This window comes from Urtica dioica, chromosome 9, assembly GCF_054948205.1.
Source record: "Urtica dioica subsp. dioica isolate 48M chromosome 9, U.dioica_male_clone48M_v1_H2, whole genome shotgun sequence".
Classification (NCBI taxonomy): Eukaryota; Viridiplantae; Streptophyta; class Magnoliopsida; order Rosales; family Urticaceae; genus Urtica; species Urtica dioica.
In genome coordinates, this window is record NC_142764.1 from 14,322,283 (window position 1) to 14,336,936 (window position 14,654).

The 14,654-nt window shown below is 32.6% G+C and overlaps 1 protein-coding gene across 1 annotated transcript; it reads right to left on the reverse strand.

Annotated features, from left to right (window-relative positions):
- Positions 1-445: 445 nt before the first annotated feature.
- LOC149385150 (fatty acid amide hydrolase-like) lies at positions 446-13,230 on the reverse strand. The gene is made up of 20 exons (XM_089624936.1): positions 12,953-13,230; positions 12,749-12,858; positions 10,257-10,317; positions 7,877-8,070; positions 4,166-4,295; positions 3,865-3,942; positions 3,629-3,776; positions 3,421-3,533; positions 3,266-3,341; positions 3,106-3,177; positions 2,983-3,031; positions 2,840-2,911; positions 2,621-2,701; positions 2,431-2,534; positions 2,235-2,327; positions 2,066-2,134; positions 1,893-1,957; positions 1,726-1,787; positions 1,560-1,655; positions 446-900 (listed from the first exon to the last, which is right to left on the reverse strand). The coding sequence occupies exons 1-20, from the start codon at positions 13,053-13,055 to the stop codon at positions 838-840; spliced, it is 1,839 nt and encodes a 612-aa protein (XP_089481062.1). The 5' UTR covers positions 13,056-13,230; the 3' UTR covers positions 446-837.
- Between the last annotated feature and the right edge of the window lie 1,424 nt (positions 13,231-14,654).

The following is a 14,654-nucleotide window of genomic DNA, read 5'->3' on the forward strand; positions in this document are numbered from 1 at the left end:
AAAAGAATTTTTTTTTCTAAGGTTATACCGTGTATATAGTGTATAGTGGGATATTGTATATATGGCAAAATATAGTGATTGATATAACATGTGGTTGGAGGTGAAATCACGCCAAATTTGGTGATATCCCGTGCCAAAAAAGTTGGCCGATGAATTCCTTTTGATCTTCATAATGTATTTAAAAATATCCGTATATTAGAAAAAATAGTTTTAAGTAGGAAAATTGATTTTAAATGTGATTCTTAGATTTTTGGAAGTGAAATAAAACGTTAAAAAAAGACATATATAGAAGAATTTGAGAGTAAAAATAGATTTACATGTAAGTTTTTTAAAAATAAGGTATTTTGGTTTTCCCGAAAATGGTTTATTTACGTCACTTTTGAAATACTAAACATTGTAAAGCAATTCAGTGTATTAACATGCCTAATTTCTCTTTAATAACAGCTAATTCAACTACATAATAACACATTATGTCAGCTACACTAGTGCAAAGTTCCAATGACTTCTATAAAAAAGTTGGTCATGCTATTCAGGGTTTGTTGAAATCATAATCATGCTATTCATATAAGAAACAAATGCTCTTACTATATCACTCCTTCCTTTCTTTCACTCTTCTCTATTAAGAAAGCTTGAATGTCTTGAATGAAAATGGAACTTATTTCTCTCACAAACTGTGGTAACATCTCACCTCAATCAACAACTTCAATCAATATAACGAAACAAAATGAAACACTAAATAGATCAAAGTAGATATAGCGAAGATTTTTGGCAAGATCATCTTCAAATGCAATACTTGATGTTTTTTTTTTTCATTTAGAATTGAATTTCGGCAAGTAGTTATTGGGTCTCCAGCATGTCATAGAAAACTTGAGGCTTTTTGCAGTGAGGGATGAAAATGGCCTGAAAATAAAGTTATTCTCATATCAGAACAAAGAAACACACACACTTGATAGGAACTAGCTTCTTTTCTAGCAAAGCTTGATATTTAACAAAAACAAGTTCATTGATTATATTTGGCATGTTGTAACTAAATATACTACAAAGATTTTATTAAACTTTATCAGCCAATTTGCAACATAAGACGCAAATATATATATTTCAATCTTAAAAACGAAAACCTCGATGATTATATGTACCCATTTTAGTAAGGAAAAAATGTAAAACTTTTTATTTTTATTTATCTTGCCTCATTTATTGGACTCTGAATGGATTGGTTTTGAAAATAAAATAATTAATTGAGTAACTAAGTCACCAAAATTTTAAAATTTGTTGAATAGCTAATTTTTTTTTATAAATTTTAAGTAAATAGTCATTATGGTGATGTGGTATTATTTGAACGTTTTTAGTATTTCATTTATGTCATCAGTGTCTGATGGTTATTTACAATGATTAACGAATATTTACAACTTTAATGTTTTTTTGGTTTTGATAATAAAATCTCGTGACCATTTACTTAAAATTTATCAAAGGTTGGTTATACGGCAAAACTTGAGTTTTCATATGCCTATATATTTGGAGAGCCCAAAATAAAAGTACTAGTGATAAATATTTGCATTTACCTCCAATGCGTATGCGATGTGAAGCAGCGTTGCCTCAGACCAATGCCTTCCAATAAATTGAAGGCCAATTGGCAAACCATTTTTATCATACCCAACCTAGAAAGAGAAGTCATATCCATTAAAAATATATAAGAAAGAATAATGAAAGGTTCATGGGATGTGTTACCGGAATTGTTATTGCAGGATATCCCAGAAAGTTTCCGGCTATTGAAAATCGAACAAGAGCAGCTGCGAATAATAGAACATAATTTTTTTAGTAGAATATACATGAGATATGTTAGTAAAGAACTGATAAAATATCTATTATTCAAGATTCTGTGTAGAATATATTACCTCCATTTATGTAGTCAAGTTCACCAGTTTTAAGGGCATCGTCTTGAATTGGATATGCAGTTACTCTGTTGACATCGGACAAGCCATGTAACAAATTTATTCACCATTCATTTGACATGTTTGTGATAAAAAAAAAAATTAAAAAAATTAATCCATTGAACTTTCAAAACTACCCTGTAGTCGGTGCAACAATCACATCTGCTTTGGCAAATATCTTCTCATGGATTTGCATTTGCCGGTTCCTGTGTTGATGTTTGTACGGAGAAGTATAAAAAGAGTAAATGTCACCGCACAGAACATGCTGAAACTTTTCGGATCGAATAATTAGGAACTGAGAATTACCTCATCTTTTGAGCTTTTATGTATTCCTTGCCGCTGAAGGCACCATAAACGGCTAGTGCAACCCTAGCATCCCATCCTAGTTCTGAAAAACTCCTGCATTATGTAATCATTGTATTGTAAAATGAGTATTCAAAATGACCAACACACATAAAGGGGTTGATATTATTTGATGTCTTGGTGATACGGAATAACGTACATCTTTCGGATATAAGAACTCATAGCGGTGGTACACTCGGATCCCATAGTTATATAATGAGCAAGCCTCATTGCCTCTATATCTGGAATGGTCACCCCTATTGTCTTACAAACATAACAGACTCAGTGAGTTGTTAAGAATACACACAAAATAACATAATTCATGCTTAGATTTTGTAACACACTTATACCTGCCAACCATAGCACTTTTCAAGCTTTTGAACTGCATCTGAGCAACAGGTTCTGATATCGTCACTACAGTCGTTGAACCACTGATTGAAGGAATTAATGGTTTTGCAAGAAATGAGTGATAATCAGCATATAAGAAAGTAAGAAACCACATGGTCTATCAAAAAACATACAACATTAACGTTAAAATCAAAATCAAAATTGCTTGGAAGTTTACGAACCTCATCATACTTTGCCATTTTGATGTTGGATAAGCTCCGTGTCGTGTTCAGAATCGGAAAGTTTAAGCTGGGCTGAAACATTTTCCATACCATAATGAGTGTTTCAGGTTTGAAAGAAAGAAGAGGAAATAAAATGTTCGCACCATAGTAGTAAATTGCTGAGATGGTAGTCCGCCACTAATCGCAGCATAACTACAAAATAGTAAACCAAATTTCAAGTAACAAATCTATAGTTTTCAACTCCATAAAGATCGAACATCACTCACACAATCAAAGCGTCCTCGACCGTGTCTGATAGGACTCCAACCATTCCGACAGTCCAATTCAGAGGAAGAACGCTGAGACAGTTTACCCAAAACAGACATTTAAATATGAAGATCAAACTTACACTGGTTTCGAGCTTATTGATTTAAGTAATGATTATACCCGGAATGAGGGATTCGGCCAAAGGTTGGTTTGAAACCAACAACGCCACAGAGCGCAGCAGGCATTCGCACAGAACCTAATCACATTCCATTTTCATTTTCATTTAGTATAAGATACAATGAAAATGGAAATAAAGAATTTAATTACGTAAATACCTCCGCCATCGACGCCAAGGGAAACAGGACATAAACCTGCAGCGACCACCGCGGCCGATCCACTTGAAGATCCTCCGGAGATCTTCCCGGGATTGTACGGATTTCTTGTCGCCCTTTTAAGCAATATCAGCAAAAACATGCGTCAATGTTACAGATAATACTGCTCAGCTTCAACTGTAATTCATGGTTCAGAGTTGGAAAATCTTACCCATAATGGGGGTTTATACCACTAGTCCCAGCACCGAGTTCGTGCATATTGGTTTTCCCAACAAGTATGGCACCACATAATCTGAGACGCTTAACACAACATGCATCGTCCGTACACCTCCTTTGCTTGTGCAGCCACTTTGTTCCTCCTACATTTTTTATTTTTATTTATTTGCAAATATTCACGGGATCATCTTGCAGTGAATAAGGGAAGTGAGTAGCAGTTAATTTAATTACCAGTTGTGGGATAGGGTTTGCAATCGATTTCGTCTTTGACCGCGATTAACACTCCATCCAGAGTTGAGATGGGCTTTCCTGAAACAAATGTATCAGAAACTTGAAAAACAGAATTCAGATTGATGTAACTAATCGTTTTAATGGTGTTTGAAAGTTTGACGACTCTGTTCTCGTCTATTCAAATCTTGTCTCCCTCGCCTGTTCCTACTTCTAATATATGGCCGTTAAATTTTATTTTTACAGTCTTGCATTGGTATTAAATAATAAGTATTTAAGGTCCGTGGTTGGGAATTGATTGTACCTTGTTGGTAACGCAATGTCGAATCAATAGCCTGTCGCAAAGTATCATTGGCGTCGTAGTTAATAAAGAACGACATCTTCATTGATGGATTTGCAGACTCACGTACAGCTTTAATAAACCGCTCTGCGACCTGTTCCATTTCCATGCATACATATATATATCACTAATAACCTGGGCCATATCTGCACATGCAGAATCAATATATACATCTATCCTATTATTCCTTGCTTTAAATCATTAATAACTACCACTCGTTGGACATTGAGTCCGTTTGGCATAGCTTTGTTTTTTAAAAAAGTGCTTTTAGTTTCAGTTTTTTATAAAAACTGTTTTTTTCAAAAATTGTTAGGTGTTTGGTTAACTGTTTATAAAACAGTTGTTGCTGGTAACAAAAACTGATTTAGCGTTTGATAAAATAAATATATTATGATCAAAAGACTAAAATAGACATATTCTTAAAAATGAAATAATAATTATTAATATGCTTATATATATATATATATATATATATATATATATATATATATATATATATATATACACTAGTTTTAGTGTTTTTAGTTTTTTTGTTCGTCCTACAAATGATACAAATACATCTGATCATACCCTAATATCATTGAGAAATTATTTAAAATTATATTTTGTATTAAAAAAATTACAAATGAATTCTCTCGTAAAATATATGAATATGATTTTTATACTCCGACTCAAAAACTATCATGTTGGCAACCTAGATAGTAACTTGAATGAAAAAAATTCATAGCATGTAAAAAAGAAGTTAAATAAATAATGATGCTTATGGCCCACATAACATATTCTATGTTATATTATATACATATATTTTTTTAAGAGAATTATATGCATATTATAATCCTGGTGTAGCAACGTAGTTTCCAACAAGACACACATAGAATACCAATGTTAAAGCCCAGGCCATCTCAACCAGCCCAGTCCAAATATAATTTAGGATATAACAATTTAGGGTTTTTTGTGTCATTGACGTAGGCAACACAATTCATCAGATAAATGAAAGCTTCTCTTCCACTCTCTCTCTCTCTCTAAATGACTCATAGCCCATCAATCTCACACATCAATGGCGATTTGTTCCTGCTTCAACCAGTAGCCAATTTGCTCCCTTAATCTCTTCTATATTTCTCCTCTCTCTCTCTCTCTCTCTCTCTCTCTCTCTCTCTCTCTCATCACTGCATTAGTGGTTCAAACGCCTCCAACAATGGCGACTTCAGGTTCTTCTCCGAGACCTCGCTCCGTCGAAGATATCTTCAAGGACTTCACCGCTCGTCGCACTGGTTAATTGTAAATGTGTATTTATTTTCTTCCGGACTGCGTTTCTTTAGTTACAGAGTTTAGGAGATAATTTAGGGATTTCAAAAATTGACTAAGGATATTAAAGTAATTGTCTTGTTGTTTTAAAAACGTTGTTTAAAAAAGCTACGATTTGTAGCTTTTCCTAATCTTGTATAAATTCCAAAAGCGATTTTGAAGTTTTTCCTAAACGCAGTTTTACCAAACGCCCAAAATCGATTTAGCTTCTACTAAAAACATAAACAAGAGAATTTAATCTGTACCAAACACGCTCATTATTAGAGATCAAATATACTTGTATGTGTCGTTTATGTCTATTAAACGACAAGTTCAACAAGTTGTATTTTCCTTTTTTGTTTCTTTGTATTTTCTTTTATTTCTTTTATGTTTCATGGCTATATAAAGTCATTTACTTGTACATTTCTCTTTAAGATTGGAATAAACATTTTCACTCTCAATCATTCAAGATGAGAGTTAGTTTTTCTTCAATTCTCAAACCCAATTTTTATCTATCCTAACCTAGAAATGTAATATGGTATCAAAGCGAAACTCCGCATTCGATTTTTTAGGTTAGAGAAATCCACTTCGTCATCCCCGATTCCTCGACGATCGGAATAGATCTCCGACGACAAGCTCGGTGGAATTTCACGAAGGTCGATTTCCTTTTACCTCCGAATATTCCGAATATTGAGCGCCTCTTCTTCTCGATTTCAAGTTCTTCTATTCATCGCTTCATCGACGAAAAAGCTTCATCGATGCAGACGCATCGGACATTCGGAGCGATTTTTATCAAGATTCATCACCGGTGATTTCAAGCCGTGTCATTCATCAAGAATCTTCTTCCGGCGAGTCCCACCGTGTCAACATTCAAGAGGCTTCTCCGGTAAGTCCCGCCGTGTCAAAGCTTCAAGATCTATTTCCGGCGAGTCCCGCCGTGCCATCTCTCTTCCGGCGAATCCAGCCGTATCAAGCCCTTAAGAATCTTTCTCCGGCGAGTCTCACCGTGCCAATATGATCAAGATTTTACTCCGGAAAATTTTGTCGAGTCAAGACCCTTCTCCGGAGAGTCACTGCCGTGTCAAAGCTGTTAACAGCCCCTCCGACCTCTCCAGCGAAGCCACGACAATTCGTCGCCAATATCAAGATGAGAGCTGCAACAAAGATTGGATCTTTGAAAGCGCTGCAACGTCCTCTTCTTCTTCGCGAGACGATCTCGCTCTCGGCTCCGAATCCGACGAAATCGGAATCGGCAATGGCGAGAAAAAGCCCCATCGTCTCCGGCGCTCCTCTTCCTCACCTTCTTTCTCAAACTCAAACCATACAGATTTAAATAAAAATAAATAAAAAAATAAAAAAATAAAAAAATAAAAAAATAAAAAAACTCTTTTCTCAACAGCCAAACAAAACCCCAACTCTCTCTCGATCCCTCTAAAACCCTTTCTCTAGCATCGCAATGACTGCCGGAATGATCAGCCGCCTCAGCTCAGCAGCGCCGTCTCTCGCGCGCCGACTCTTCGGCATCTCTGTCACGCGCCGAACCTTCGGATCGGCCTCGGCGGCGCGGCTCGACGACGATTACTACTCCGACTGCGAAGAGGAAGAGTGGAATCGGTCGGAGCTGGTTGACGCGGTTGGGTGGGTCCCACCGAGAGGAGTGCAGTGGGTGGTGATCGGAGACAGAGGCACAAGAAAAATCTCTACTGCGTGAAGAATGTTCTTTCATGGCGGTCCTCTGTTGAAAAAGATTTGGACGAAGTTCTTCAGTCCGAACAGTCTATTCGAATGCTTCTGTTTCTAAAGGAGTCTTGGTAAAGTCCAAAGATTTGATTGAGACTTTCAGGACAGATAATCAAGGCGAAATTTGTGTTTGTTTAGAACATGCAGTCAACACCACAAAATGCCTCTGAGAATTTTTTCTCAAAACAAGATCGGTTCTTCACAAAGTCAATTCATTTCTTCATTCATACGATCGAGGTCTTCTCCGAGTTGTCTTCTCCGATATCCAAGTTCAATCCAAGATGAACTTTCGGAAAAGTTCATCTTGCGAGGGTGTATTAGAGATCAAATATGTTTGTATGTGTCGTTTATGTCTATTAAACAAGTTCAACAACTTGTATTTTCCTTTTTTGTTTCTTTGTATTTTCTTTTATTTCTTTTATGTTTCATGGTTATATAAAGTCATTTACTTGTACATTTCTTTTTAAGATTGGAATAAACATTTTCACTCTCAATCATTCAAGATGAGAGTTAATTTTTCTCCAATTCTCAAATCCAATTTCTATCTATCAGAAATGTAATAGACATGGTTAACTAATGTACCCATATGATGTGATAATGATCTAAGCTAATGTTTTTTTTTTTGTTGTAAGGGAACAAAAATGAGTGTACCATTGTAGGAGTAATTTCACCAGAAATGTATGCTCTTGAATAATCTGAGACAGTCCATCGCCTAAAGGAAGTGAGTTTTTCACTTTTTGATGTTACTTCTGATGAGGAAGGCATACACTCCGCTGTGACCAGCTGAACTTTCTCCGGTGGCGATAAGTCAGACGCTGCACATTTCACCGATTTCTCTCCAAGATCTGTATTTATTTATTTATTATTGCAAAGTTTGACGTTATAAATCAAATACATTCCATAGGCTTACAAATTTAGTATTTGGCTATGTCTATATAATTTGTTGTGTTTAGCGATGGAATTAACGAATATAATGTGGTTTAGATATTCTACCATTGATAGAGTCTGTATTCTTCAATGGTATATTATCATATATACAGATTTTATTTCTAAAAAAAAAAAGGTAAGCAATTATCAACCTATATATATATATATATATATATATATATATATATAGAATAAACGGAAATAACAAAACAGTATATGGAATTGGTGGGGTTGAATTATTAATTCCACTTTCATTGCAATTTACTGTTTATTTCCTTGCATCACTGCTTCTTCACTTCTTCTTTTTTATCCATGAATTGAATTATAATGACAACCCATTAAAATTAAAATTAAACTTGATTGTTGATCAATATAGCCAATATTTGCAATTTTTTAAATTTTATAGTAATAAGTTATTTATTATTCTTGTAAATAATTGTTTTTAGCTTACAAGAATACTCTAACCTAAGTACCTAATTTTATCTCCCTCATCTCTTTTCTCTCATCACTAAATCTACAACAACTATCAGTGACAAAATTTATATCCACGTGAAATGTTCGACAAGAGAATTATTTTTAAGCCGGTGAAGACCTTGTTAGTCGGAGTTGCTCGTATGAATACTTGTTTATACTATATATAAAAGGTTGTAATTTAACAAAAACTTTTTAGTTTATAAATGGCGGTAAATAGAGGTTTTGAATTTAGATAAGTTTATGTGATATAAACAAATAGAAATTAACAACTTTTCAAACAAAAAAAAAAAAGAGAAATTAACACTCTCCACACTTTCTATGTTTATATAATATAAAGCAGTCAAATATTAATATTATATTTAGAAATATAAATATATATCTTTAGTTTGTTGATTTACACTATAAAAATTAATTTCAAATTGCTATTTTATTATGATATTTTGCTATCAGTATCATTAATAGTTTAACTTATATAATTTATTATGCAAAGAGCACTATTAAGAATGTATATAATTTGGGGGAAAAAAACGAAGTACATTATCATAACATGTACTTTAAAGATTTTCAACAAGTCTAAGGTGATGTGCTACACTAAAAAAAAAAAAAATCAAGTTATTGTGGCAATATTTTGCAGATCTTCAAAGCGTTTGGCGTCTAAATAATATGAGCATTATTATAAATTTATTTTCCAGTAAAAAAAAAATTATTTGTATTTTAATAATGAGATTGAACCCCTTAAAAAATATTTTAAAAAAAGTTAATGAGATTGAACGTATATGCACGTGTATCTTTTAATTTTCCTTAAGGTCGTTATTAATGCGCTTAGGTTCCAAATACATGTGATTGGCCTTTTGCAAAGCAACTACGAGTTATGACAAGGGGACCAATAGTAAATGTCAACCGTGAGAAAAGAGATAAATTTTTTTTTTAGTTGACTGTTACTTTTAGGATACCGGATATTCAATTTAAGTATCTACAAATTAGAAAAGCGTTCAACTAAAATTTTTCGTGGTTTGCATGGACCGAGTGTTGATATCGTCACAATATCTATTGAAGTTGTGGCTTCGAATCATAAAGTCCAATTCAAGAAAAGAATTATGCTTCATGGTAAATGAAGAAATGAGTTCTTTTTTCTTTCTTTTTGGGAAGAATGTGATTAAATCTATTATGTAAATAATTATTTACAACGGTAAATATTACTCTCTATGGTGGTAATGATTCAAACGATCTAGCAAAACCCTTTTTTTATTACTAGCTATGCATACAGATCATTTATACTCGTCAGCCAGCTTGGATAGTGGTTAAAGTTTAAAGATTATTTATAAGATCTTCAATAATATTAATTAATTTTATTTAATGACTCGTTTTGTTGTTGGGTAGTTTTAGCGAAACTTTGACTTTACATTTCCCTAAAGAACAGCTACATTATGCTAGTAGTTAGAACACCCTTCAGAAAATATATATATATATATATAAGAAAATATTAAATTATAAAAATGAACATTTGTTGGAGTGTTCTTCTGAAACTACTACTTTTAAAAAAGATTTGTCTCCTTTTATTCACTCTAATTTTTTTTTAATATTAAATGTGAATAAGTTAAAAACATTTAATTAAAATAAGCATTTATACCTTCAAAAGAATGGAAAGGAGTGTAGATAGGTGACTCTTCGATGTCTGCATATGATATAAGCTGCAATATAAAGTTTGAGGACATAAAAAACAATGAAATGGAATAGAGAGAAAAAAAAAAGTAGAGATTGCATGATCGGAACGTAGGGTCACACACATATATATATATATATATATATATATATATATATATATATATATATATATATATATATATATATATAAGGTTTATTACTTGAGTAAAAAAAACAACAATGAAAATAACTAATTAATGAATTGATTCCGGAAAAAGTAGGAACAACATCCTTATAAGGTTCATTGCAAAATCAAGGATAATATAGCAAAATAATCAATTAAAGCAGTGTAAAAAAACCATTTAAATTGATAGTCAAAGTTGGAAAAATTAGTTTCGCCAAACATTCACCAAACATGATAAATAAATAAGTAAATTTTTATTTATTACTTACAAATAATTATTTATAGCAATAAATGTATAGCATGCAAGTACATTATTGTCAACATTTACAACACTTATAGCTCATACTAAAAACAAAATCAAAAACAAAACAAAAAAACAAAAAACAAAAAAAACACTTATAGCTCAATAGTCATGGTCAATTAACTTTTAGATAAATAGTAAAAATAAATTTCTATACTTGTAAACAAATATGCCAAAATATTTATCTTTTTTTAACAATACATGATCAGTCATTGAGATCAAGAGAACATTAATGTATATATAATTGATGTGGTGTGTCGATATATAATAGAGCACTATTAAGTAATTAAATGTTATGAAATAAGTGGCGATGTACAGCCGTAGAAAGTAGTTGAGGTTGTGGTGGTGGTGTCTCGGCTCTTCCGAGTCGTTTTCAAAGTGGGTGTAGATATTGACTTGACATGTTCTATTAGTATAGTCTTAATTAAGTGATCCCATTTCTTTTAACCTGTGGTCCAATATTTATTAATTGCCCACAATCAATTTTGCAATGGCCTACCATAACCATACCATGCTATATATATACATATACATATATATATATATATATATTTACTTGCCAATTTAATTCAATTCGACCTTATTATATCTTACACGGTCCCTGACTGAGCAGTATCCTCTTATTCTTATTCTTTCTTTTTTTTTTTGTTATTAACATTCAAGTTTCTTATTGATTAATTACTGTATCTCTCCCTACTAATCCCAATACCACAAATACGTACAAAAGTGAAAGAAAAAAAAAATGGAACTGGGTCCCACGTGTATGTTTCTCGTGTGCTATCACTGATTCTAATTGATCTTCTCATTAACTCACACGTACGACTGTCGTCTCTTTCTCTCTTCTTTGTCCGCTACTTCACTTCACTTACTATTGTTTTTTATTTTTTACTCTTAAATTCTTTTAAATGAACAATATAACAGAATTTTAAAAAATTCTCAATAAAAATTATCATTAAAATATTTTAATAAAATTTATCTCACACAACCCTTTAGTTGCGAGTATATGACCAATGTCTCTCTATTTCTAAATTTAGCTACCACTGAACATCAAGGCTTAGTTAAAATATCAAGGAAGTTCAATAGAGGAAAGAGAACGCACCACTGAACTAAGCTCTCCGCAGCTATTATTTGTTATTCTATGTATTATTTTTTTCTTTTATATGAAACATCAAATTAAAAAAAAAAACTTTTGTTAAATTTACAAATTGTATTTATCATTATAAAATTAGTAATTGTTAATTAATATTTGGCTGTGATTGTTGCTAAGGTTGATTTTTTTTTTTTTTAACAAACGGGTTACACTAAAGCGTAGCTATGTAGTTTTCAACTATGTCATTGAATTTATTTGATACGCTATTATGGAAACTAAAAATTATAAAATAAAAAAAAAATTAAAAAAAAAAAACCTTTCTTTCTATAAATCCTAATAAATGTCACTAAGTTTGAAGTTATTAAGATGAAAGTGCAAATTGCAGAGTTTTATAGCTTTGGTTAAGTGCGGGACCCACTTGACGATGTGATTTTTTTTCTTGGGAAGGAAAAACAAAAAGTCCATGGTGGAGGAGAAAGAAATTTACTTAAATATGCATGAAAAATATATATATATATATATATATATATATATATATATTATAACTTATAACAATATTAAAAATGAGGATTCGAAAGGCTACAAAACTTGAGGGGAAAAAAACATTCGACTAATACTGTAAAAGCGGCTCTGCATCTCTCTGAAATCTGAGCAATATTGTTATCGACTTCAGATATTTGTCTGATCGATTTCATTTAGATTTATTCGACTGTTTCTGTACTGGAAAGTTTCATGTCAACGCCACGTATGTCATAATTTATGTTCTGTTTCAAAAACTAAGTAAATATATTTTGGTCTCTTTATCATCACCAAAGGATCTCTCTATGAAATATATAGTGTGGAGAACAAAAAATATAAAGATCAAATAAATTAACAAAAATAGAAAGGAGAAGACAATCTTACCTTATGAATTAGATTATTCCCCTTCAAAATGAAAAATAATATTTTCCCCAATATCCTCGACTCCAAAAGCCAGACGAAGAGTTTGACCAGAAATCCAGCCATTCGAGGAGCTAGAATACAGAGAAAAAATAGGGTGAGAAAAAAAAACATTTTTAATACGATTTCATTCAGAGATCAAACTGTTAAGCATAATTGATTGTTAACCTTTGACATTGGCGGGAAGATAGGTTTCAGAGCTATTAGCGGTCAAATCGACTTCATTGGCCGACTTATAGACGACATTACTATCGGCTCCGAACAAACCCATTGTTCTTTTTTGGGAGAGAATGAGGAGTTGAAAGGAATCAATGAGACCAAGAGAAGAGAAGAGACTAGTCAAGACTTGTAGATTGGCGATAGAGGGAGAGAAAATGGGATTAAAAGTGGGCGATGATGACAAAGAGCGATGAAGTGTATAGAATTTTAGGATTACGTGTGCGTGTGTGCGTAGGCACATTAATTGGGGTTGGTTTGGTTTTAGATCACATCTGGCAATGCTTAAGTTAATTGATAATTGCCAATTACCACCACATGGTGTCTCAAACTGCACCTTATTATCATTATTGCTATTTTAATTCTAGCAATCGCTTTTGCATGTCGCAATTTAGGATTATGCCTAGTGCAGTCACACTATAGCATTACTTATTTTAGTTTACATATTCAAACTCTCAAAGGTGGGGTATAGATATGTTTAAAGGCAAGGTTTCAAATATTGGAAACGTATCGGATGATGGAACTCATTTAGTTTGTTTCATCATGTTTTTTGCTAAAACTTATTTTCCGTTCTTGCGGGAGAGAGGCGTTGTCATTTTAAGTAGTTTAGCCGCTCAGTAAAATTTACTTAAAGTGAAAAAGTAAAAAAAAAATTGAACTTTAAGATGCAATTTCAATATAAAAAAAAAACCTGCAATTTTTTTTTTGTGCAATCTAAAAAGTTTGGAGCAAATTCGACGACTTTCTATCGCCATCATCAAATTTTGCTCATCTCTGTTCAAAATCAACAAAACTTATATGAGATTATCGTTGTTACAACACAAAAATGATGTCTAACTGTGTGAGATTATCGTTGTTCCAATTGTTTACAAATTTTGGTGAACCACCATGGTTTCCGCCAAATCACCGCACTTTTTGGAACTTTAAAGTTCGTGAGTAGATGTTAGTATAAGTGTAATACTCTCTCGGTAATAAACTATTGTTGAATGATAAATTTGTTTGAAGTCTCTTATATTCATTGATTATTAATAATTATTAAAATTTGAAGAGATTTATGGATTATAAAAATGATCCGATCTTGGTTGAGGTTCTAGATTGCATCGGTAGGTCGATTATGAGTATAATTGCACCTTCCTTTATGCACGGCATAAAAAAAAGTTGTAGATATGACAAATCATTCACTAAAGCAGCAATTGAAAAAAATTGATTTCGCTCGTGAAAACGTGCCAACAAACAAAGATGTAATCAGAGAGGTTTTTGAGAGAAAAGGTTGTGTATTTCTCATTCACGTAATGGGTATTTATACAAGTTAGACAAGAAACATAAAGGAAAGAAATGAATTACAATAAATACATAATATTCTATTCTGATAACTACCCAATATTATGTTCACATTCTATAATAACTACCCAATATTATGTTCACATTCTAACACTCCCCCTCAAGCTGGAGCATATATGTTAATCATGTCCAGCTTGTTACAAAAATATTCGACCCGAACCCCATTAAGTGCTTTCGTGAAAATATCCCCTATTTGATCGCCTGTCTTTACATATGAGGTGGAAATCAAGCCTTGTTGAATCTTCTCGCGAACAAAGTGACAGTCGATCTCAATATGTTTTGTTCTCTCGTGGAAAACTGGGTTGGATGCGAT

Excerpts from the sequence above, each read along its gene's own strand:
- LOC149385150 (XM_089624936.1), bottom strand. The coding sequence starts at position 13,055 with ATGGGTTTGTTCGGAGCCGATAGTAATGTCGTCTATAAGTCGGCCAAT. Across the intron at positions 3,032-3,105 it reads GTCGAGGACGCTTTGATTGT|TTATGCTGCGATTAGTGGCG; the intron begins GTGAGTGATGTT and ends ACTATTTTGTAG. Across the intron at positions 2,328-2,430 it reads AGTTCTTATATCCGAAAGAT|GAGTTTTTCAGAACTAGGAT; the intron begins GTACGTTATTCC and ends TACATAATGCAG.